General features: G+C 38.6%; 2 protein-coding genes across 5 annotated transcripts; one reads left to right on the plus strand and one right to left on the minus strand.

The window, feature by feature from the left end:
* The first annotated feature begins 1,034 nt into the window (after positions 1-1,034).
* LOC145966505 (alpha-2-macroglobulin-like protein 1) lies at positions 1,035-13,527 on the plus strand. Its single transcript, XM_083090600.1, has 25 exons — positions 1,035-1,300; positions 1,686-1,858; positions 2,781-3,022; positions 3,198-3,314; positions 3,382-3,548; positions 3,636-3,744; positions 3,908-4,141; positions 4,333-4,575; positions 4,772-5,103; positions 5,304-5,656; positions 5,935-6,077; positions 6,155-6,293; positions 6,470-6,623; positions 6,694-6,922; positions 7,158-7,363; positions 7,653-8,002; positions 8,092-8,336; positions 8,411-8,662; positions 8,742-9,128; positions 9,253-9,487; positions 9,822-9,994; positions 10,079-10,262; positions 10,350-10,697; positions 12,238-12,462; positions 12,586-13,527. Exons 1-25 carry the CDS (start codon positions 1,224-1,226, stop codon positions 12,795-12,797), a joined length of 5,529 nt encoding a protein of 1,842 aa, XP_082946726.1. The 5' UTR covers positions 1,035-1,223; the 3' UTR covers positions 12,798-13,527.
* On the minus strand, positions 13,396-21,684 carry LOC145966506 (uncharacterized). 4 transcript variants are annotated; one of them, XM_083090603.1, is made up of 13 exons: positions 20,956-21,683; positions 19,775-19,836; positions 19,344-19,417; positions 19,147-19,231; positions 18,952-19,043; positions 18,577-18,866; positions 18,194-18,493; positions 17,813-17,941; positions 17,272-17,341; positions 16,874-17,173; positions 16,662-16,801; positions 16,187-16,548; positions 13,396-15,964 (listed from the first exon to the last, which is right to left on the minus strand). In XM_083090603.1, the coding sequence occupies exons 1-13, from the start codon at positions 21,025-21,027 to the stop codon at positions 15,256-15,258; spliced, it is 2,685 nt and encodes an 894-aa protein (XP_082946729.1). In that variant the 5' UTR covers positions 21,028-21,683; the 3' UTR covers positions 13,396-15,255. The 4 variants fall into 4 exon arrangements, with proteins under 4 accessions (XP_082946729.1, XP_082946728.1, XP_082946731.1 ...); XM_083090602.1 differs by having other exon boundaries at positions 17,272-17,428; XM_083090605.1 differs by lacking the exon at positions 17,813-17,941 and having other exon boundaries at positions 20,956-21,684.
* Between the last annotated feature and the right edge of the window lie 317 nt (positions 21,685-22,001).

Raw genomic sequence — 22,001 nt, forward strand, 5'->3', positions numbered from 1 at the left:
AGATTGATTTGACCAATGATGTGGATCGACGATCGATAAAGTAGTCCTTTAAAAAATTCCACTGACGATGTAAATAAACTTTAATTGAATGCTGATTGACGTATGTATACACATTTCGCAATTTTAATAATTTCTCTATTTGTCTAGAATATATATTTCTCTGAAGTCGTATCATTAATCAACGATTCTCTTAACGACAGATTATTTGGAATTGATTTTTCCGTTTGTAAAAATTCGCATTACGCTCATCTGCCGCCTTTACAACTTCCGTCTTTGCCTCTCGACGAAGTGATATCGAATCCAGGAACAGAGATCGCACGCAAACACACGGACGATAACCCGCGGCATGCGCCTCGTGATACAAGATACGCGAGGGTTATCGCAATTACGAGAGAGCTGTTGAATCATACTGGAAAATTTAGAATAATATTTATAGGAAAATCCGTGATACGCACGTAACGAAATACGATCCCAAGATGGATATACATCCTTTCCCTTCACGTTCATATATATTCTCAAGGATTTTCTTAAGGATGCGTAGGCTTATCCTTACGTATCATCATCGGATCGACGGTTAATTAATTACAAGGAATGGCTGATTATCCACCGATTGAACGTTCCAGATCACGGTGGGATATTTTTGAGATGTTAATATACGCGTGTATCTTTATGTGATTCCTTTTAAGAGATGTATTTATATTTATTTCTTAGGTGTTTTCGAGAGCCGTGTTCAAAAGGACAATTTCCGGAAGAGAGCCATCGAGATCCGTTTCGCCTGGCTTGCGGCATCTACGGAAAGCGGAAAAAGGAAAATCCAAATGGGGAAAAAGATTACGAGAAATGTAAAATAAATGCATCGATCGCGATGATGATGATGCGTGTCGATAAACAATTCCAGGAAGTCAATTCGAGTCGACGACGTAGAAAAGGATACTGCCAACGTCAACTGTACGGTCGACGCGACGCAGTTCTCGCGATTAAATCCGCGCCCCGCGTAACCCTCCCCTTCCCCCTTGCGCGAATCCAAGGGGTTAATAAATAAGAGTAGCCGGTACGAATATCGCGCTTTCAGTCGGCCCGCGGCCTCTCTGTCAGCTGTTGTTCCTCCAGTGCCGCGCGATAAGCGAGAAAAGCGAAGAAAAGGAGCTTGTTAATATGCTCGCGGCGATCAGTTGAGATCCCTGTCGAAATCACGAGAGCACGTGCTAATCATCTGCGAGACAATGAATAAGCTAATTGTACTCTCGTGCTTGTTCTGCGTGTGCCTCCAATTCTGCCAAGGTGGCACGAATGCTAATCGGTAAAGATAAACATCATTGGTATTTTATTTTTCGCGAACGGAAATCGAGAAATGCTTTTTTCTCGATTATCAGTTCACGGTAGAAGAAACGTTCTCTCTCTGTTTATCGCGTACGGCTGAAAAGAAGCGCTTACAATCCTCGCTAGTTCAATAACAGCCGCGTCTATTTTCCTCCGCGATAAACTCAAGTGTACGACGCTTAAAGACAGAGTCTTCTAGAAAGGAACTTTAATTGACGGAGATGCGTTGAATTAAATGAGGAAGTTTCTGCGAATTGCGAGAAAATTAATTTCCCCGCATTCAAAGTTTTCTTTTTCCTCGGAACTGTAGTGTTTTATTATGCTCTCGTTTCACCTCTAATCGAGAGCTCTCTTTTTTTCTTCAGAGGATACGTGTTTACCGCGCCGAAAAGATTCCTGGCCGGCGAGACCGAGAGCGGCTGCTTGTCGCTGCACAATCTCGAGCCGCCAGCGCACGTTCTCCTGGAGCTGCTGTCTCCGTCGTCGTCGGGTGCGGAAGACGAGGTGTTGGCCCGAACGAGCGGCGTCGTCGAAACAGGCAAGCGCAAAAATTTCTCCTTCCCGAGCAGATTTCAATCGTCGTTTCTTGTTTCAAGAATGGAAGATTCTTTTTTTCAGGAAGGATAAAATCGAGAGGATCGCTTCTTATAATTTTTTTATACTTTTATTTGACACCTTACGGTATTTTCGGACTTATATATTCTCCTATTTTTTTTCTTGATGTCTAACATAAGACTTTAGCGTATTGGAGCGTGTTATCGCGCACGCGACATGATAACGTATAATTGTTAAAAGTACCTCGCGGATCCATGCAGTCGATTCAGAGATGTGGTAAAATGAGATAGAAAGAGGAAGCGTTATATATTGTTAAAAGTCCAAGGAAGATTTGTAAAGAAGACGGAGAGATAAATTCACGTCAGGAGTTTTATCGGAAATTTTGTTCTCTCCGAACCGAAGATCCCAGCTACGCTTCTGGACCATCGGTCCCGGTCTTTCCTCCTTCTTCCCTCGCGGCTCGAGAGATCGGACGCTTTAAACAAATCGTAAATTGAAATTGTCGCCGCTTCCTGCGGGGGAGCTAAATGAGAGTCTCTCTCTCCGAAGGGGAAATAACTAATCGCCCGGAATCACACATGGGAAATCTGTATTGTTATGCATGGAATGAACAACAAGTATATACGTCTTGATCGAGAGAGTTTAGAATTTATTTATTTATTTTCACTGCAGTCGCGCGAAAAGATTTATCTCGATGAATCTCTAAAAATATGAGTAATAAGCTTGGAAAAATAAATTATAAAACAAAAACACGATACAAGTAATATATGACCTTAAGCAATATCTTAGACAGATACAGATCGATATTCCTTGTCAAAAAATAAGAATCTTTTTCCTTCGGCACAAGTTTCGAAAATGCATTGTTTTCGAGATACATATCTTATTGGATGCTCATTCATTTATAGGATTGGAAACATGTCTGGAGCTTGCGGTACCTTTTACAAGATACTTCAACGGACGATTACGATTGAAGATAAAATTCGACAAACATCCCGATTACATCGTGGAAACGGAGAAGAAGGTCTACATCGAGCACGATTCCATCATCACGTTTGTAGAGACGGACAAGCCAGTCTACAAACCCGGACAAGATGTGAACATTAGAATTCTTATGCTTAAGCATGATTTGAAGCCATGGAAGAAAACGGTTTGTCGCTTGTTATTCATAAATAGGAAATAATATTAAAATAGTAATTGATCATATAATAGTAAGATAATTGAAAATTTAACTGTATGATGTACACATGTAATGATTGATACGAGATAACAGAAGCTAGAAAGAAAAATTCTGTCTTTTAATTTTAACGTGTTCATATTTCCAGATACCAAAAGTATGGATTGAAAATCCATCCGAGGTGCGAGTAGCGCAATGGACCAACGTTAGTACCGAGAACGGAATGACTCAATTAAAGTTTGCTCTCTCTCCGGAACCAAGCCCGGTAAGGCGAGAATTAAACAAGCGAAAGTGCAAGGATAGATTTTAAAGATACTTCTCGTGTATTACAGGGTGCCTGGAAAATTAAAGTAGAAAAGACAAGATCGCAACCGCAGCTAATTCACACAACAGTATTTGAAGTGAAGAAATACGTCCTCCCGAGATTCCAGGTGACTGTGACCTCACCGGGATACATCCTCGCAGATGCGGAGAACGTTACCTGGAACATATGCGCAAAGTAAATGCTCGTTATAATAAAATATTGCGATAAATTTAGGCTGTATTTGCAACACGAAATCATCTTTCTTTTGTTATGATGTTACAGATACAGCTATGGTAAACCGGTCAAGGGTAGATTACTTTTAAAATCAACGCCTCAAATACCGATATGGAGACGAAAACCCAATCTCCCAGAAATACATTACGAAACAGAGGTCAGTAGTTGTTGATCGACTAACGTTAATGGTTTTTTTTTTTCTATAGCGAGATAACGATTCCACACACATACAGTCATATTTATAGAGATTAAACAAAAATATTCTATACTATGGTTTTGATATTTCTCGGCAAGTTTTTACAACCAGTTAATCGTTATAGTTGGATTCGTCGGACGGTTGCACTGAGTTTGTACTATCAGGCGCAGTGCTTGGATTGGCTCAATGGAAAGTAGCGCCGAATAATATCGTTCTCATAGCCAACTTCACCGAAGCCGGTACCGGGATAGTGGAGACGACAATCAGTCGAACCGTGGTAGTGCATCAGGCCTTAAAATTGGAATTTCTGCCGTACACGCCCAAATACTTCAAACTGGGTTTACCATATCACGGAAAGGTAAATCTCCCAAGTAATCAATAATTGTAGCTCGTCTTTTAACTTGTGTGAGAGAACTTGCACACAAATTTTAGATAGTTTTGTATCTTGTAATAACGCAAATTAATACACAAAGATTAACCTCAGTGTTTGATTACTTACTTTATGAATCCAAATGTTCCTCATTTATATACAATAAACGTCTGTTATAGCTACGTGTCTCTCGGCATGATGATACTCCGGCACCACACGAAAAGATCCAACTCTGCGTGCGAGTGCGCGGTGAAGACGATTGGCTCCGCGTCGTAGTTGAATGCCGCAACTTTACATCTTCATCCGATGGCTTCGTCGACTTTGTTGTACCACCGCCACACAGGAATATCGTCCTGCTGAATTTCATCGCGACTGGTGTCGATTATCCCACGAAATACTATTCGCCTGATACGCGTTGGCGAGTATGTTGATGCACATTTCGAATCACAAACTTTTCAGACCCTTTGATATAGAATGTCTGATTTTTATTACATTATTTTTCAATAACATTTGGTCAATTTGTAAAAGATTTATTCCGATTGTAACACACTTAGGTAATTTTCAAATAATTTAATACGCATGAGAAGCCCTGCACGCTTATGATCTGTTGTAAATTAGGTTTTCATGGATCAACCGTCAGCGCATATCGTGGTGAATCCTTGGTATTCACCCTCAGACAGTTACTTGGCGGTAGCTCGAGGTTATCAACCAATCATCTGCGGCGAAAAGTATTCGTTCAATGTTATGTACACCGTACCAGCGAAAAGTAAAACTAACGAGTCCATTTCCTTCCATTATTCCATCAATTCCAAGGGTGACTTGTTGATATATGGCCACGTAAAGCACCGGCCGACCAGAGACATGGTCCTGAATTACTCGGAATTTCGGAATCTATTCGGCGCTGTCGAGACATCGGGAAATAAGACCAATCAGGACACCATCGTTCACAGGTAATATATCACATGAAATATTATTCCAAAGATATTCTGTATGAATATCTTTGCGAATGTATTTTAAAGATTTTTCAATGCATTAAACTGTCTTGTAGATGGAAGTATACTCTTTTAAAATGCTAAATTTTATAAATATATTTTACATGTATAAATTAAGATCATACATAGATATCACAGCGGATTTCGTATCTTTCAAGATTCCCTCTCAGCGTCAAGATCACCCCGTCCATGGCACCAGTCTCTGAATTATTGCTCTATTATGTTCGTCCGGATGGCGAGATTGTCGCTACCACATACTCTATCAAAGTAGGACATTGTTTCGAGAATAAAGTAAAATCAGCTTGGCATTCCGATGCTCAAACCCCGGGAACGGTCACTCAGTATCACGTGGAGGCTGCCCCCTGGTCTCTCTGTGGCATTTCGGCGGTTGACAAGTCGACTCGCTTCTTAGGATCCAAAGCAAATTTGATCGATGCTGATCAGACATTCGAGCAACTAAAGAGATTCTATATCGAGCCAGAATTGCGACCCATCTGGACTCAATGCAAAGGTACACAAAGTATCTGGGTAATCAAATATAACAGTGCATCAATTCTTTATTGTCTATTTTTTCTATCGGATTTTTTGTGTATTGTTCAAAGTTGCTATTCGATGATTGAAGTCGATATATTCGTTATTCTCTCGATATAATACTCGAAACTGATGAAGATTTTATAATACAAGAATCTTTTATTTTACAACTGTAAAAATTATTCGACTTCGATTAATGTAAAGTTACCGCGTAACGTGGAATGATTTGAACAACTAACTCGTGTAAATTCTTCACAGTGACAACGCAGCAAGAAACGAATACCGAGGAAATCGATCATTTACCGATACCTCTGTGGGGACGTAGAAAGAAAAGGACTGTGATATCGCCAGGACCGTACAGTGGACTCACGAATTATGTCGACGCTATACAAGCGTTTGATGTAAGCATATATAAATTACTTTAAGATTTTTCGAGAAAGATAATTACATATTCATTGGATCTTTCTTGATATTTCAGGATTTCGGAGCTATTGTGATGAGCGATTTAATACTTGAAACACGGCCTTGCCCTCAACTTCACAGGATGGGCAGATTCAGGAGTTCCACGACTCAAACTTTTTTCCTTCGATCAACTTCGGTTCTGGAATCGGAAGCTGGTATGTTTTTTAAAACCACATTACAGAGTGAAATAGAGAAGAAATAGAGCTCCGTACAACTTGTTGATAAACTTCATTAATTTCATTACAAACTTCATTATGAAACTATCGACCGAGATTTTCTCGATCCCTTATTAAATTATATTTAATATACTATTCTACTATTATCTCGATAGGAATGTTTAAAATGGCTGCGAAGACGTTGCCCATGGCATACCCATTATTGAACGAAGGTCCCGAACAGGCATACGTAGATCAAGTACCCGATCAACCTGCAACTCTTAGGTCTTACTTTCCTGAAACGTGGTTATGGGAATTGGTGCCGACTGGGTGTGTATAAAAACCTTCAATTTTATATCTGGATATGCAACGTCCACTAAACAGCTTGTTGTTTTTACAGAAAAGAAGGCAAAGTGGCTATAGAACGTACTTTGCCTCATACCATCACTGATTGGGTCGGATACACTACGTGTATCTCATCTACGCACGGTCTCGGAATAGCACCGCCGACGACTATCACGGGATTTCAACCGTTCTTCCTCGATTATAGCTTACCATATAGCGTAAAACGTGGAGAAATGTTGCATATGAAAGTGTCTTTGTTTAATTACATGCAACACAGCTTACCGGTAAGTTTTCAAGCTATTTTTCTTCGCATTATCTTGGCACGTGTGGTGTTGACGATACAAAATCTTTATAGAATTATTACTAAAATATATTGATAACAACCATGTGACAGGAAATAATAGAAAAAAACATTTTTACATATGGATTTTAATATATACAATAAAAATGCCAAATATACGTCACATAATAACCGATTGATATATTGCAACTGATCGAACGGACGATTGAATTTTGCAGGTGAAGATCAAGTTGGAAGATGCAACGGGGCTCGACTTGCATCTATCACACGCAGTCGCTTCGTTTTGCGTAAAACCGCGAGATAGTGTGGTGCACGAATATATTCTCAGACCGAGAGTTCTTGGCGACGTTAATATTACGGTTTCCGCTTCAGTTGACTCGGAGTATGGTGAACCATGTGGTCCAGAAGTACTTCTGTATACACGGTGAGTCATTTCGAAAAAAGCTCCTCTGTCTGCATTTATTAATATTGAATGATTCTACAAATATATATAAATACGCAGATGAATGGCTGCAAGTATAGAAGGAAAATATTTATATAATTTCTAATATTTCACTCAACATAACAAAGTAAAACTTTGAAAATCACTTAAATATTACAAATATTTGTAATATTTTATTTGAAACAAGGAAGAGAAATAAACATAATTTTGACAACATATTTCTTGACCTTCAGTCAAATCATCATATATCTAGCAATTATACATTTTTCAGGGACGTAATTGTAAAGTCCATACTCGTGTTACCAGAAGGCTTTCCCGTAGAGGCGACCAAATCGGCATTTATCTGTCCGAAAGATTTTAGCGACGATTCCACTATTACTTGGCATCTCGATTTACCCGATGATTTAGTGCCCGAAAGTGCAAGAGGATACGTATCTATGATAGGAGATATTTTGGGTCCAGCCCTTGAAAATTTAGATAATCTCGTTCGTTTGCCGATGGGCTGCGGTGAGCAAAACATGATCCTTTTTGTTCCCAACATACACGTGATTGGCTATTTGGATACAACTGGGGTTGAGAATCCAGAACTGAGAGCGAAAGCAGTCAGGAATATGGAAAAAGGTAATGAATACAAGTAAATTCGCTCCATTTTCATTGTATAAAATGTGCGTGATTATTACATTAAATAAGTTTTGATTTTTGCAATGCAGGATATCAGCGCGAGTTGATATATAGGCACCCAGATGGTTCGTACTCGGCGTTTGGTCCAAACGTCACGGAAGACGGTAGCTCGATTTGGCTCACTGCGTTCGTGATAAAATCCTTCGCTCAGGCAAAGAATATAATTCACATCGACGAGCGAGATCTTAAAATTTCCGTAAAATGGATGCTAAAGAAGCAATTGGAGAATGGGTGCTTCCCCATGATCGGCAGGGTATTTCACAAAGATATGAAGGTACGAGACGTTTGATTTTTTCACGTTCAAAAAATAGATATAAGCTCTTAAATGCAAAAGCTCTTAATTCTTAGGGTGGTCTGCAAGACGACGACAGTTCTTCCTCGGCGTTAACAGCCTACATACTGATATCACTCTTGGAATCAGGCGTACCGTTAACAGCCACGCTCATCAACAACGCGCTACATTGTCTTGAGAAAGGAATGGAGAATGGCGGCGGCACGACATACACAGCAGCTATATCTACCTATGCTTTGTCGTTGTTGGAGCATCCGAAAGCAAATAACAGCATGAAGCTATTGATGGAACGTGCGACCCGGAACAATGTATGAAAGATAGCTTTACAAAAAAATGGTTCTATACAAAATTCAAATTGCATAATCGCATAATGAAATCTCGTTTTAGGATCTCCTTTGGTGGGAAGATAAACCCTCCCTAGGACTGAGCATCGAAATGACGGCGTACGCTGTGCTATCATTGGTAAAATTAGGCGGCGAGGCGAATATGGTCGAGGCGCTGAAGGCGGTTCGTTGGATGTCGAAGCAGCGAAACGCAGAGGGCGGTTTCACGTCCACACAGGATACCGTGCTCGGCTTGGAAGCGCTCACAAAATACGCCGCCGCAATGTCAAATGACAACACTGATCTCTCGGTGCTGGTGACCGGTAACGAAGTGGACCAATTATACAGAATGCACAATGACAATCGCATGGTTCTCACCCAGATTCGGCTGCCCGTGATACCCACGATAATCGAGATCTTCGCTGAGGGTGAAGGCTGCGTCTTAGTGCAGGTATAGCTTTATACTTTTACTATGGATCAAATGTTTGTCACGCATTATATCGGAAATATCTAAACGAGGGAATAATAGTTTCTTTAAAATGTATAAATATTAACAATGTTAAACCTTGTTTTAGAGTAATATAAAATATAACGTTGCGCATGCGACTGGCTCCGAAGCTTTTGATCTCTCAGTCAATGCCGCTTCCTCGACGTGGGTAGATGAATGCTCGATGCAAAAGATTACAATCTGCACACGATATAAAATGGCAGATGGAGAAAGCAATATGGCAGTACTAGAGGTCGGCATGATAAGCGGGTACATCCCGGATCGTACGAGTCTTCATTCTCTCTTGGAGGATCCAGCCACAAGTAAATGCAATTAAATATATTAAGATCTCAAATAATCTCAAGATAATTGCGACATAAATTGAACATTGCAATCTTTTCCAAGAAAAAGCCTACCCCAAACTGATCCAAGAATCTATGAAAAAGTGGCTTTTTTCTATTAAATATAAAACTTTCTTTATATTAAATAAGTCATTACTTTTAGTTTCGTTTTATAATGCACGATTGATTTCATAAAAAAATATTTATAGAATCACAATCGTACAATTATTATATCACAATCATTGATACACTATGATATTAAAATGAAGCTTATTATCGACTTATCGATTTATCGCCAACACGCGAATGTTTGCAGAGGTGAAACGTTTCGAGGAGGATCGTGACGTCGTTACCATTTACTTCGATAAGTTAATCAATCAGAAAACTTGTATATCGTTTATGGTGACTAGAGAAAATGTTGTCGACCGACTCGAGCCGGCAAATGTGAAACTTTATGATTACTATCAACAGGAATTAACGATATCTAGCGTAAGAATTTATATACAATTTGTTAAATGTAACAATTGTTAAATGTATATAACAGGTTGGAAAATTCATATTATTCTCTTTTAGAGCTACAGCTTCGCACCGACCTGCAGTAGTGCCACTCCGAATGAAGAAACAGAGATACCTGATCCGGTGCCAGTAGAGGTGGAGCAACTGGACAAGGATGCTACGAAGACCGCGAAAAAAGACGAGAGAATCGAAAAAGCAGCCGAAATTCCGGATGCTCAAAATGGAACTGTAGAACAAATAGGTAATTTGTATCCGAATAATATGATAATAACAAAAATAATATAATACAATTTTTTAGATAAATTATTCCCATGATTCTGTCTTACAGTACCGCGAGCGGAAATTGGAAGCGGTCAAACACCGGATGAACCGGATATCAATTTGAATCCCGTGTTCGATAGACTCGGACCTCCTAATGTAGATCTCGAAGATATGGAGGCGTCATTTTCTGCTTTCAATGGACAGAATCAAGATCCCTTTCCGGCAAATTTCGATGGAAACCCGCTCTTCGTCGTGGTCGATCATGAATTAGCGACTCCTGATGGTGTCGAAGGACCCGTACCAGTTTCCGTGAAGCCCGATATAAATTTTGACGGCGACCAACTGTCGAATGTAACTAATCAATCCGCTGAGAGAATAGATACGGACTTGAGCAACACGCAATTGCAAACATCGCGTACGTAAATCTAAAACATTAATTCAATATGAGGTGATGAAATTGAAAACTAAAGCCGAAACGATGGATGTTTCGGTTAACCTTCTATAAGAAACCACAGAAAAAGATTCATAGCTATATTATAACTCATTGTGTCAGTCCACTTTTTAAAGTGTTTTCACTCTGGAAAATTATTTCAATCTTCTTAATCATCGATTTATACGAGCGAATATATAGAATAAATACCATAGATAGTCTGTAAAGTAAGAGCGTGTACGGGTTAATGTGTAGAAAAATTTATTTTTAATGATTTTTAAGTACATGGATTTGTTGTACTCCATGAGAAGAAAAATGCTATACCATTAATAATGAGTCCAGTCACCACCGGCATTGATAATTGCCTGGCATCTCCGAGGCATATTTTCCACTAAGTTGACTGTGTATTCGTTCGGTAAAGACCTCCAAATGAGACGAATTTGTCGTGTCAGCTGCTTCAAAGTGCACACTCTTTTTCCTCGAAGCTTGTGCTTGAGATATGCCCACACATTTTCAATGGGATTTGCATCTGGCGATTGCGATGGCCAATCAAGTGTGACGATGCCAGACTGCTCTTTCCACGGTGCAAAGCTTGCTCCGGTGTTTTGGGTCGTTGTCTTCCTGTAAGATCCAGTCCTCGTTTTTTTTTATGAAGCATCGTTCAGCAGTCGGCAACAAACACTTCTCATAAATTTTAAGCATTTTCGGAGCATTTAAATTGTATGTACACAGATGCTTCAAAACCCTGTTTTGAAAAGCAGCTCCAAAGATGAACTTTTATAGGGTGTTTAACGGTCCGTTGTATTAATCTATTGGTCAAGGTTGACCAGGAACGTCGGATGGTAATATATCCCCAAACAGAAGCTTCGTCCGTAAAGATCACGTTGCTTCAATCTCGGTCCAAATTCTCCTTTGCCCAAGCGAGTCTTTTCGTCACATGTTTTTCGCCTAATAGTGGTTTCTTCATTGTGCTTCGATATTTGATGTTATGCGCAAGGAGATAGGTTCGAATAGTTGTATGTGATACTTCTATACCCTTCTGTTTTAATTTTGCTGCTCCTTGTCGCAACGTTAAGGTCGGGTTCCGCTTAAAGAAATTCACAATTTCTTTTTCCATCTTCGGCGTCACTTTGCCTATCGAGCCACGTTCTGGCAAGTCATCGACATTTTTGGTCTTCTTATATTGCTGAACCCACTTAGCGACGAACGATTTTGACTTTCCCATGTATTTAGCAGCCGCTACATATGACATTTTTGGTCCTTTCGGGTGGGAACAAAGGAACACAGCCTCGTAGCGCGATGCGTATGCGGCACTCATGGCGGTTATTAACGTGTTTCTCAGGTAAGAGTTCGACGCCAACTGAATCTTTTGTGACAAAGCATTCACGACAAAGATTCCATCTATCGGCTCACAAAAACACTAGGACGATATTTGAAGCCAACTGCCATTTATGCCGTACACGCTCTTACTTTACAGACTGATGATAGATAAGAAAATCAAATATATATATTTTTTTAATTTTAGCACCTCTTGGTTCGAACGAATCTTGTCCCATATGCGCTGATGAATTGCCATCGAACATCAACGAAATTTACTGCTCGTCTAGTAACGTCGTGAAAGCGGCGATCAGACGATTACGAAAAGTGAGACTTCTGTTAGATATACAACCGTTGCACGAGATTAAACGCTTGCGTTCAACGATTGAATTTATTTTGAACCCCAAATGTTCCTGTTCGCCTTTAGACAATCGTAAGTAATTAAGAATAAGTAATATTGTACAATTACAAATGAGACTATACCATTGAAATTATTATATACACCATTATTATTAAAATATTATCGTACTTATTAATAATTCTAATTGTATTTTAGCTGGAACTCTAGCACTGTTGATGCACTCCGGGGACAGCGAATTTGCTATACGCTCGCATAATAGTCAACATATTCGCGTGGTCGCTCTAGATGAGCGAACTTCTATATACGGATTACAATCACACAGTGGAGTGCCAGACGAGCTAATAAACGCTCGAAAAATATGCGCTACTCGAGATAATACATCTCTTAATCTTCCTACAACTGGTTAATCTTTGCCAGTATTTTGCCGAAAATTTAAAAGCAAAATTAATATTAAATGCATCGCATACTAAAAATTACCACGAAAAAATTTAATCGTTTCAAGACGTATGAAAATTAAAAATGCGTGCATATTTATATTAAAATTCAAAGGAATTTACATTAAGCGAACTTCATAAAAAATCTTTCAATTTTACAATTTGACCCGTTTATTCTAGGACACGTTGTATATAATTCAACGGCAATTTCTTTTTACACGGGATATTCTAGAATATCTCTACATTGCTAACTTTATGTTAAGATGTGGAATATACGATAAGTTAAATTAAGAGTATTTGAAAGCGTTTTTATACAGCCAATTTTACAGCGAAAGTCATTATCGTAATTCATAATTATAAATAATTAATGAGTTAAATAAACTGTAAATAAAGTACAGCGATTAATGACATAATAATTGGGTAATTTAATATGTCTACAAAATATTAAACTCGTATACATCTAATCTTATACCCAATTTCACTGTTTTCGATCTGATTTAAACATTTCAAGATAAAAATAAAGAAATAAATACACACACACAAAAGAGAGGTGAAAATATCTCGAATCTCGGACGAATGCGTTGCATCTTTATTTGTTTTTCTATGTTTGATCGCATTGTAATTAAATTATTGGAAATTAACAATCACCTCGATCGAGTTCTCGCTGCATTATATTAATTAAATAGTGCTTCATTACAGTGTATGTATATTTTTTATTTAATATGAGACTATAATGTGTTGATATATTGTCCATTTGACATTTAACGTTGATAAAATCGTTGATCTTTATTAGTGAAGCGAAACGATATTTTAATATTCAGTCCACTCTCAATTCGAATTCTTGCAAAAAGGATAAATATTATTAAATATCAAATGGATAGATTTTCTCTGGAAGTATTATTATTTATTCACGCTGTGTATACAGTTAAATGCTTCTTGAAATAAATAAACATATATGTATATATATACATATATATATGTACACATATATATGTACACATATATATGTATATATGTGTATATATATATATATATATATATATATATATATATATATATATATAATAAACTATTGCTCGCTATACACTATTCATCGCGCTGGTTCGCTACAATACCATTGAAAACTTAACACTATGCGAGGAATGAAAGGAGATGAATGTAATTGGCAGTAATAATCGGTATTCGCCGTATATCACGCGCTAGATGAGTGATGAATGTATGATTTCGATTTGCTTATCCAGGCAGTGTACATTAGCGACAATACGACGACGTAACGTAAATGCAAAGATATATGTATACAAAAAAAAAAAGATTCTCTAACAACTTGACGATGTCTAATATTCGATAACATTTCGGAGCGTTCGCTCAGAATTAATTAGAGAGACATTTTTCTCGTCGTCAAAAATGCAGCTTGCAAGCAACGACGATTGTGTAAGTGTAATCATCTTCGCGAAGGCGCGACACATACGCATATTAACATTTATCGACACTGAGAGAGAGAGATGTTGTACAGTGTATATTATTAGTATGTATATATATACTACACCCGTTTCTCTCTCGTAACCGAGAAAAAGATCTCGATGGCGAAGAGTACATTACTGGAGAAACGGCCATCGATCTCGACTATTAAACGCACGTCGCAATAACCTCATGGAATCGAGAAAACATGAAAACTATAATAAAATAAACTCGCACTTCTCTTGTATAAAAGTGAAAAAAGATATGTTATATAAGAAAAAAAAGAGAGAAAGATATTATAAACTGATATGCATTGACGAGTCTCGCGTCTCGAATACACAAGCTCGATATTAAATTATGTATGATTTTCGCGAGATCGCGTAAAGATCCCAATTGCATATTAAATTACAGACTAATAATTACGATAATGGAGCAACAAGAGAGTCGTTCGTGTCAAGCAGAAAAAATAGACAACTATGAGACACAAGTTGTACTTGGAGTATTGTCGTTGTATTGATATGGATCTTACGAGACACAATTCCCTAATCAAATCAGTTTCCTCTTTTTATAAATATTGATATATTATAAAAATCTCTTTACGCTGCGCATCCTTTTCATATGTTATATGCTATAATATAATCGTATATATAACGTCATTAAAATCTATCCGTTTAAATTATTCTTCAATTGCGCGCAATATTTCGATACGCTTTATTGTACAAGAAATCATATGACGATTTAATATGGAGCCTGCGTGTTATCAGAGGGAATGAAAGAATAAATATAACTGTTATTTTCATGCATGTAATTCGAAACATGCACGGAAATGTAGACGAAGAATCGGAAAATACTGATTTCCGATGATTATTGTGATTTTTATCATGTCTTGCGAGTCAATTATATCCAAAGGAAAGAATAATGTTGCTCGTGGAATTCATAAAACACGTTACAAACTTACGCAGTGCTGGAGTATTTAATAGATTTTGGGCGCCGAACGATCGTTGATCGGGCCGCTTTTCCTCAGTGAAGTGCCCCGTCTGATTTGATCCATAAGAGAATCCCTCATTTGCACTGGGTCCATGATGGGTACACGATTACCCATGATACGCCTGACGCTCGCTGATCTACTCGTCCCGTTATTTCCTTGTTGCAGAACCTGTTGTTGCTGAGCCAGTTTAGCGTTAAGCGTCTCGAGGAAACCGGGAGCCGCCGTTTTGACGTTTTTGTTGGATTGCTGCTGTTGCTGCTGCTGTTCCGTAATTGACTGCTTCCTGAGAGATTTAGGGCTGCCGCTAGCATTTACGGTTGCAGCGGTATTGCTGCCGCTCATTGTACCAATAAGTTTAGCGTTGAGCACCGCCATAAAACCCTGACCTACGCCGCCAGGTCCCTGTCCTTGGGTTTGATTTGCCTGTTGAGCGATCTGAGTTGGACCTCCACCAGCTGCACTGGTTGTTTGCGCGCCAACAGATCCGCGTTCTTGGGACGTTGAACGAATAGCGGAGCAGGAACGTTCCACCGATGAACGAGTTATCTGTAGCATGGTATTATGTTGGACAACATTCGGATTATTGTGCGTTATACACTGTTGCTGTAAAGTAGCCTTCCGTAAGAGTGATGGACTGGCCGGAGTATGACGTAACTCGGTCAAAGTCCTTACTGTTTCAGAAACTGAAATGGATCTAAAAGAAGAAAACAGATTAAAAACAAGTTAAAAAAGAGCCGCGGTTTCAAGAATCTAGAGATTTTCTTATTATTTATAGTTAATTTTTATAATTTAAATTTAAAAGTAGAAAAGGATTAACTTGAATCATTAAAATACTTAACTTGAATCATTAAATACAATACTAAATACTTTCAAATCGAGAAATTGATGTAAGAAAGAATTACATCGGTTCTTTTACCTTTGAGGCGTAGGACTGGCTGTGGGCGAAGAGCCTTCTAAAAGGAATGCAGGTGGTGGAGGAAGATTCTCCACTTCGTCGCAAACATTTTCACTGCGATCCTCATTAACGGACGACGTGGGAGGTGCGATGATGACGGTGGATGTGCGTCTCGTCGGTGGCGGTGGCCTGATTATCTGCTGCGCCGATCCTCTACGTGTCATTAACATGGTTGCAGCCATGCCAGGCATGTTCCACGTGTTCTCGTTTTGATTATGAAGCGAATGCGAATGCGGCAAAGTATTTTGGCTTCCATATCCGCTGCTAGACTCCAAACTGGACTCGGATGTTTGACTACCAGCATCTTTTTCCGGAGCTTCGGTCTACGATTCGATCGAGTAATAAGTTATATAAATAAATGTAAAGAAAATTTTATTTCTTTTAAAATATTTGTTTTTAAATGTTTTATTTATTCTTGTCGTTCTTGTTTCAATACCTTATCGGTGCTTGGTGTCGTTAACAATGCCGGAGGAGGAGGCAGCGGAAGCTGCATTTCCTGAGCACGACTAGCAGCTAGGTTCGCCAACTCGTGCATATTTACATACATTGGCTGTTGGAGCTGATGGGTCGCCAATTCTACATCATAGTGAAATTGTTAGATCTATCTTAACATCACATAACTTATGTAGCAATATACGAAATGCGAACCTTTCGCCAAATGAGCCGGAAGAGGTAATTTGGGCTTCCCTCGTGGACTTCCGGGTGGTTCATTCTTCATTGGAATCGTCGGTCGTTCCAGACTAGAACATCTATTCGGTATAGGCGGACGAGTGCCGCCGTTATTTCTACGAAGTTGTACCCTAGACAATTGCTGATTCGAGGAAGAACAAGACGAGGAAGAGGAAACCGGAGAGGCAGGCTGACTGTGGCAGCAACTGTTACCATCACGATCCGGCGCTTGGAATGTATAAACGCTGAGCGCAGGTCTCTGATGGCCCTTTTCGTATGCTACAATCAGTAAAAAAAGATAAGAGTGAATGACGAATCAAAATCACATTCATGCTCGTCCATATGTATGACGCATCGTATATTTAAATATTACTTACCAGAGGAAATGGTATGTGGCCGTTCGTTCACTGCACCCGGATTTTGCCGGTTGTATTGAACGGATGTTTCCTGCAAATCAGGCCAAGTTGAAGTTGTCACGGGTCTTGTTACAGTGCAACCGGTACTTTGATTACTTAGAGAAGATACATTCGATACCTAAAAAGCACGAAATACGTGTCTTTAGGTATTGACAATATACAAAGCAACAAGATATACGAATGCATTCTCCAAAGTTAAGTTAAAAAGATTGCATAAAACTGCTGTAAGGGAGATAAGCCGATCTAGCAGCAAAAAACTAATTGCTAGGTGACGGAAGTTTGTGAGATCTCGTACGTTGGGCCTCCCGCCAGTACTTTGACGAAGATTTAATTTTTTTTTTTGAGCTACCGTGTTGACATTTAATAACTAATTGTTTCGAGAAAATTGAATTTTCAGTTTTCTTTTAAACTCCGTCGAAGAAACAACTAACTTTCGGTTCATTGCTCTATAAGAAGACCCATCGTAGAATATCGCAGACTTCGCAAACATCGCTAACTTTACCTGATCTTCGGAAATCGGTTGGTTATACAATGTGTCCTGAGACGTGAAGCCAGAGTCACGGGAACTGCCACTCGTCAAATGGCGCAGTGTCGCGATACCGCTGATGCTGGCGGGCCTGACACCGACTGGCTACAACGAGTACAACATCGACTACCACGTACAATAAGCTGTCGCTCGGCGGGCAAACAGAGCGATCGAATCGTGCTGTAGAATCTATGTGGAAGATACTACTAGGTGCATTGCAGCTCTGCATTGCATTAATAGTGTTACCATGTCATGCAATATATAAAAAGACACCTAATAAATCAATCCACGGAATAATGAAGTGGAGAAAAAGAAAGAAATATTGAAAAGAAGAACTAATTACCAACGCGTAATTACCTGAGAAAGCGATCTGTGCCATGGATGTCCGGACGGGCTCGGATGACTTTTACAAGATCCACTACTGCTACTAGTTAGAGAACTGATCGAACACATAGAGCTCTTCCTCGATCCGAGAGATAACGACGGACTCGACGGCGGCGTAGCCAACGACCATTGAGTAACGTCGCAACCTTTTATGTCCGTTATTACCTGCTCGGATGCAGGCGGTAAATGATGCGGTGATGCGGCATGTCTTTGCAATTGATCGGACACCTCTTGCAAATGCGTCAATTCCATTAACATCGCTATCTCCTCATCCTAAATTGATTATGCATGTATGTATATTATGTATTATCAACATATGTCAATATGAACATAAATACATGTAGCTATCTACTAACCAGTACAGGTTTCAGGAATCGAGCAAGGAGACAAAATCTGCCTCTCTCCTCGAGAAGGGCAGCACGGACGGCTTTTCGTTCCGTTTCTTCTAAACTCAGTCTTTTCTCTTGGACAACCGCCGCCGACGATTCCAGCATCCTATTGAGTTCTACATCGCTGGAACACGTCCCGTGACTTTGAGGTTGTCCTTGAATGTGTAGGTGAACTTGACCTTTTCGTGCTTTTTTCTTTTGCAGACGTAGAGTATCGGTAGAGCGTTTCTTTAACTCCGCTCTTGCTTTTTTGAATTCTAAAAGTAGCAAAAGTATGGATCGTAAGAGAAAAATTATACTTTTTATGAAAACAACTTATAATGATATTGTAATGATGTTAACCTTTGGCATGTTCTTTGTCTAAATTGATCAAAGATTTTTTCCAATCTTCCAATTTCTCTTGTAAAGGCAGCACCAAGCAGTCCATAATAGCGCTTAAAAAAAAGTTATTTATATATGAGTACTGTAACAAATAATGCTAAAAAACTAAAACAAATATATCCTTGTGGAGGCACAATTAAAAAGATTTTAACATACCTAGTAAATGACTTCATACGGGTTTCTACCGCCTTATGTCTTAAACATATTCTTGTCAGTGCTGTTCCAATTTCCTTAGTTGCACCTTAATTAAAACAGAGACAATGTTTTAATTTTTTAATTTTAATTTGTTAACTTAACGCAAACGACTTTAATACACAATATAATCCTTCTATTACAATTTAATGAAAACATACCTCTGGCATTAGTCGCAGCATCTGCTATCTTCTGAAAAGTCTCAAGATATGCAGAAATAGCCAAGAGAGCAGCTCTGTAATAATATGTATCATATATTAAAATCTCAAAGACATTTAAAATATATGTATAATATTATTCATATAAACCTCTATTTGATTAAAAACGTGCAACCGAATAAATATGAGATAGATAAAAGTGTAAAATCATCAAGTTAAATTTTTCACATTAATATTGCAACATTTGTAATAAAATGTCACTTATAAAAAATCTTCAATATACAAAGATCTTCTATATATTTTCAAAAATTAAAGTAAATAAGATAAAAAAGATATATATGGAATTACAAAGATATAGCAATATAGAGATATAGAGATACAGGAAGTATAAGATAAGATACATAAGTTGTAAAACATATTACATATATATTCACCTCAAGCTTGCATGTAACTTTGTAGCTTTTGAAATCAAGTCTTCCCAAAGTGGTGCTCCATTCTATAAAAAAAAGAAAAAAATATGACATATTTTATTGGAAAGTTAAAAATTCCATCGATGAAACATTGATATTATTTCAACATTAGTTTATACAGGATTAGTCAAAGAGTAATTTAAACTGTATTAGTAACAGATAATATAATCATATACGCCCATATATTATATCAGTACTAGTTTATAAAATTTTATTAATATATGAAAAATAACTCATAGACATAAAATATAGCAAATACTTTTGCTCTTATTACAAAATAAATATATTGCTCTTCATTACAAAATAAATATATTATAAGATAAAAAAGATATATATGGAATTACAAAGATATAGCTATATAGAGATATAGAGATACAGGAAGTATAAGATAAGAAAGATACATATATAGAGGTTTTGTTCGTGGTGCTTAAAATTAAAGCTTTTGCTTCCACAAAAAATTATAGAAGAAACTGTGAAAAAATATAAATAAAAATTTTCAATTGTAAGATTGGATTATTATTGTTTATCTTGACAACAATGATATTTATAAGTAAAAGCAATTAAAGATTACAAAAAATGCACTTAATAAAATTAATTATTCAAGACAATGTTACTTCTCTTCATGTTTGTAATTAAAAAAAAAAAACATTTTTAATCCCCTATTGAAAAATATTTGTTTGATTTTATTATAAATAATCCATGTATGTCTGCAACATCAACATATCTGCAATCCATAAAGTGCAGACACTACATGGATTATTTATAATAAAATCAAATAAATATTTTTGCAATGTTAAATTATTGATATGTCAATTAATTCCAAATGTTAAAGATATCATTTTTTCCAGATATAAAGGATCTTGTACATGATACATAGCTAATGTAAACTAAAAAAGAGAGGGTGATGAAAGAGAAATCTCCAACAATAAAAAAATGCATATAGAAAATTCCACAAACGTAACAACGTAAAAGGATATTGAAAAAATATTCAAAAAAGTGCGAGAGGAGATTGAAAAGAGTCGCAGGATAATGCAAAAAGTCCGACTGTGAAGGGGGCAGGATTTCGAGAGAGACACAAACATTGACGGAACGTGAAACTCGAAATAATCGGTCGGGCCTAACAAGCGGAACGCTTATCCCCTTACCTTCATGTCGGTGACGATCTGCTGGAACAAACTGCCCAACGCGCTGCACTCTCTCTCTATCGTCGCGTCCATCTTTTTTGTATTGTTTGGACTGGCCTAAATCCGTGAGCGGACGCCTCCCGGGGCGAATGATCTCGCAGCAAGCGCGACGAGTTCACTTTGCGTCATCGACGCGGACGTTGGCGGAAACGATGCACCGCCGCCAGCGAGGACGGACGATGTAACTTGTCATCTCTCGGTCGAGAGGGGGGAAAAGGGCGAAGAGGATGGCGGCGACGAGGGAAGCGGATCGCGGACGCGTCCACGAGAAACGACGGCGAGGCGACGCGGACTCGTCGCTAGAGTAGACTTTACCAGCGAGACCTCGGAGCGCGAGGAAGCGAATGAACCGCGTCGACGACGTCGTTGACGCGACTGCGACTGCGAACAACGCGCGGCCCGAGCGTATATTATGTGTACACACGCACGTAAACACAACACGACGACGACGGGCGGACGTTGTACGCGCGATAGTGATCGAGTTCGCTCCGCGCGCGGATCGTTGCCCCTGCGTGGTGACCTCGTTCTAGAAATCGGGATCGATGTTATTCAGTATGCGTCTAATCGTTATCCCGAAGGGAAAAGTGAGAGGGAAAGGGAAAAGGGGGGAAAAGAAAGAGAGAGGGAAGGGGAGAGGAAGGAGAGGGGGGAGAGAGAGAGAGAGATAAGACAACGATGTGCAACACAATGAGACTCCGATTGGTGCAGAATGGCATAAACGTAGCATGAATCGTACATGTACGTAGAAGGCGTCAGAAATTTCTTCATTTCCGGGTTCGAGTTGGACATATCGTGTCTAGATGTTATTTATATGTAATGATTGTTGGTTCTGAAAAAAATTGGCGAGGTGAAAAGAGATTATCTATGGCTTTTTTAATTTTGTATCTCATCTTAATGAATCTGACAGTCGTCAAATTACTCCTAAAACTGTCGATTCAAATCAATCATGATATATATGATGTGTTCGACTCGAAAATGTCACACAAATGAATACCTGACGTCTTCCT

This window comes from Camponotus vicinus, unplaced genomic scaffold (genome assembly GCF_025532165.1).
Source record: "Camponotus vicinus isolate PSW18456_S1 unplaced genomic scaffold, iyCamVici1.0 SCAF_2, whole genome shotgun sequence".
In the NCBI taxonomy this organism is placed as follows: Eukaryota; Metazoa; Arthropoda; class Insecta; order Hymenoptera; family Formicidae; genus Camponotus; species Camponotus vicinus.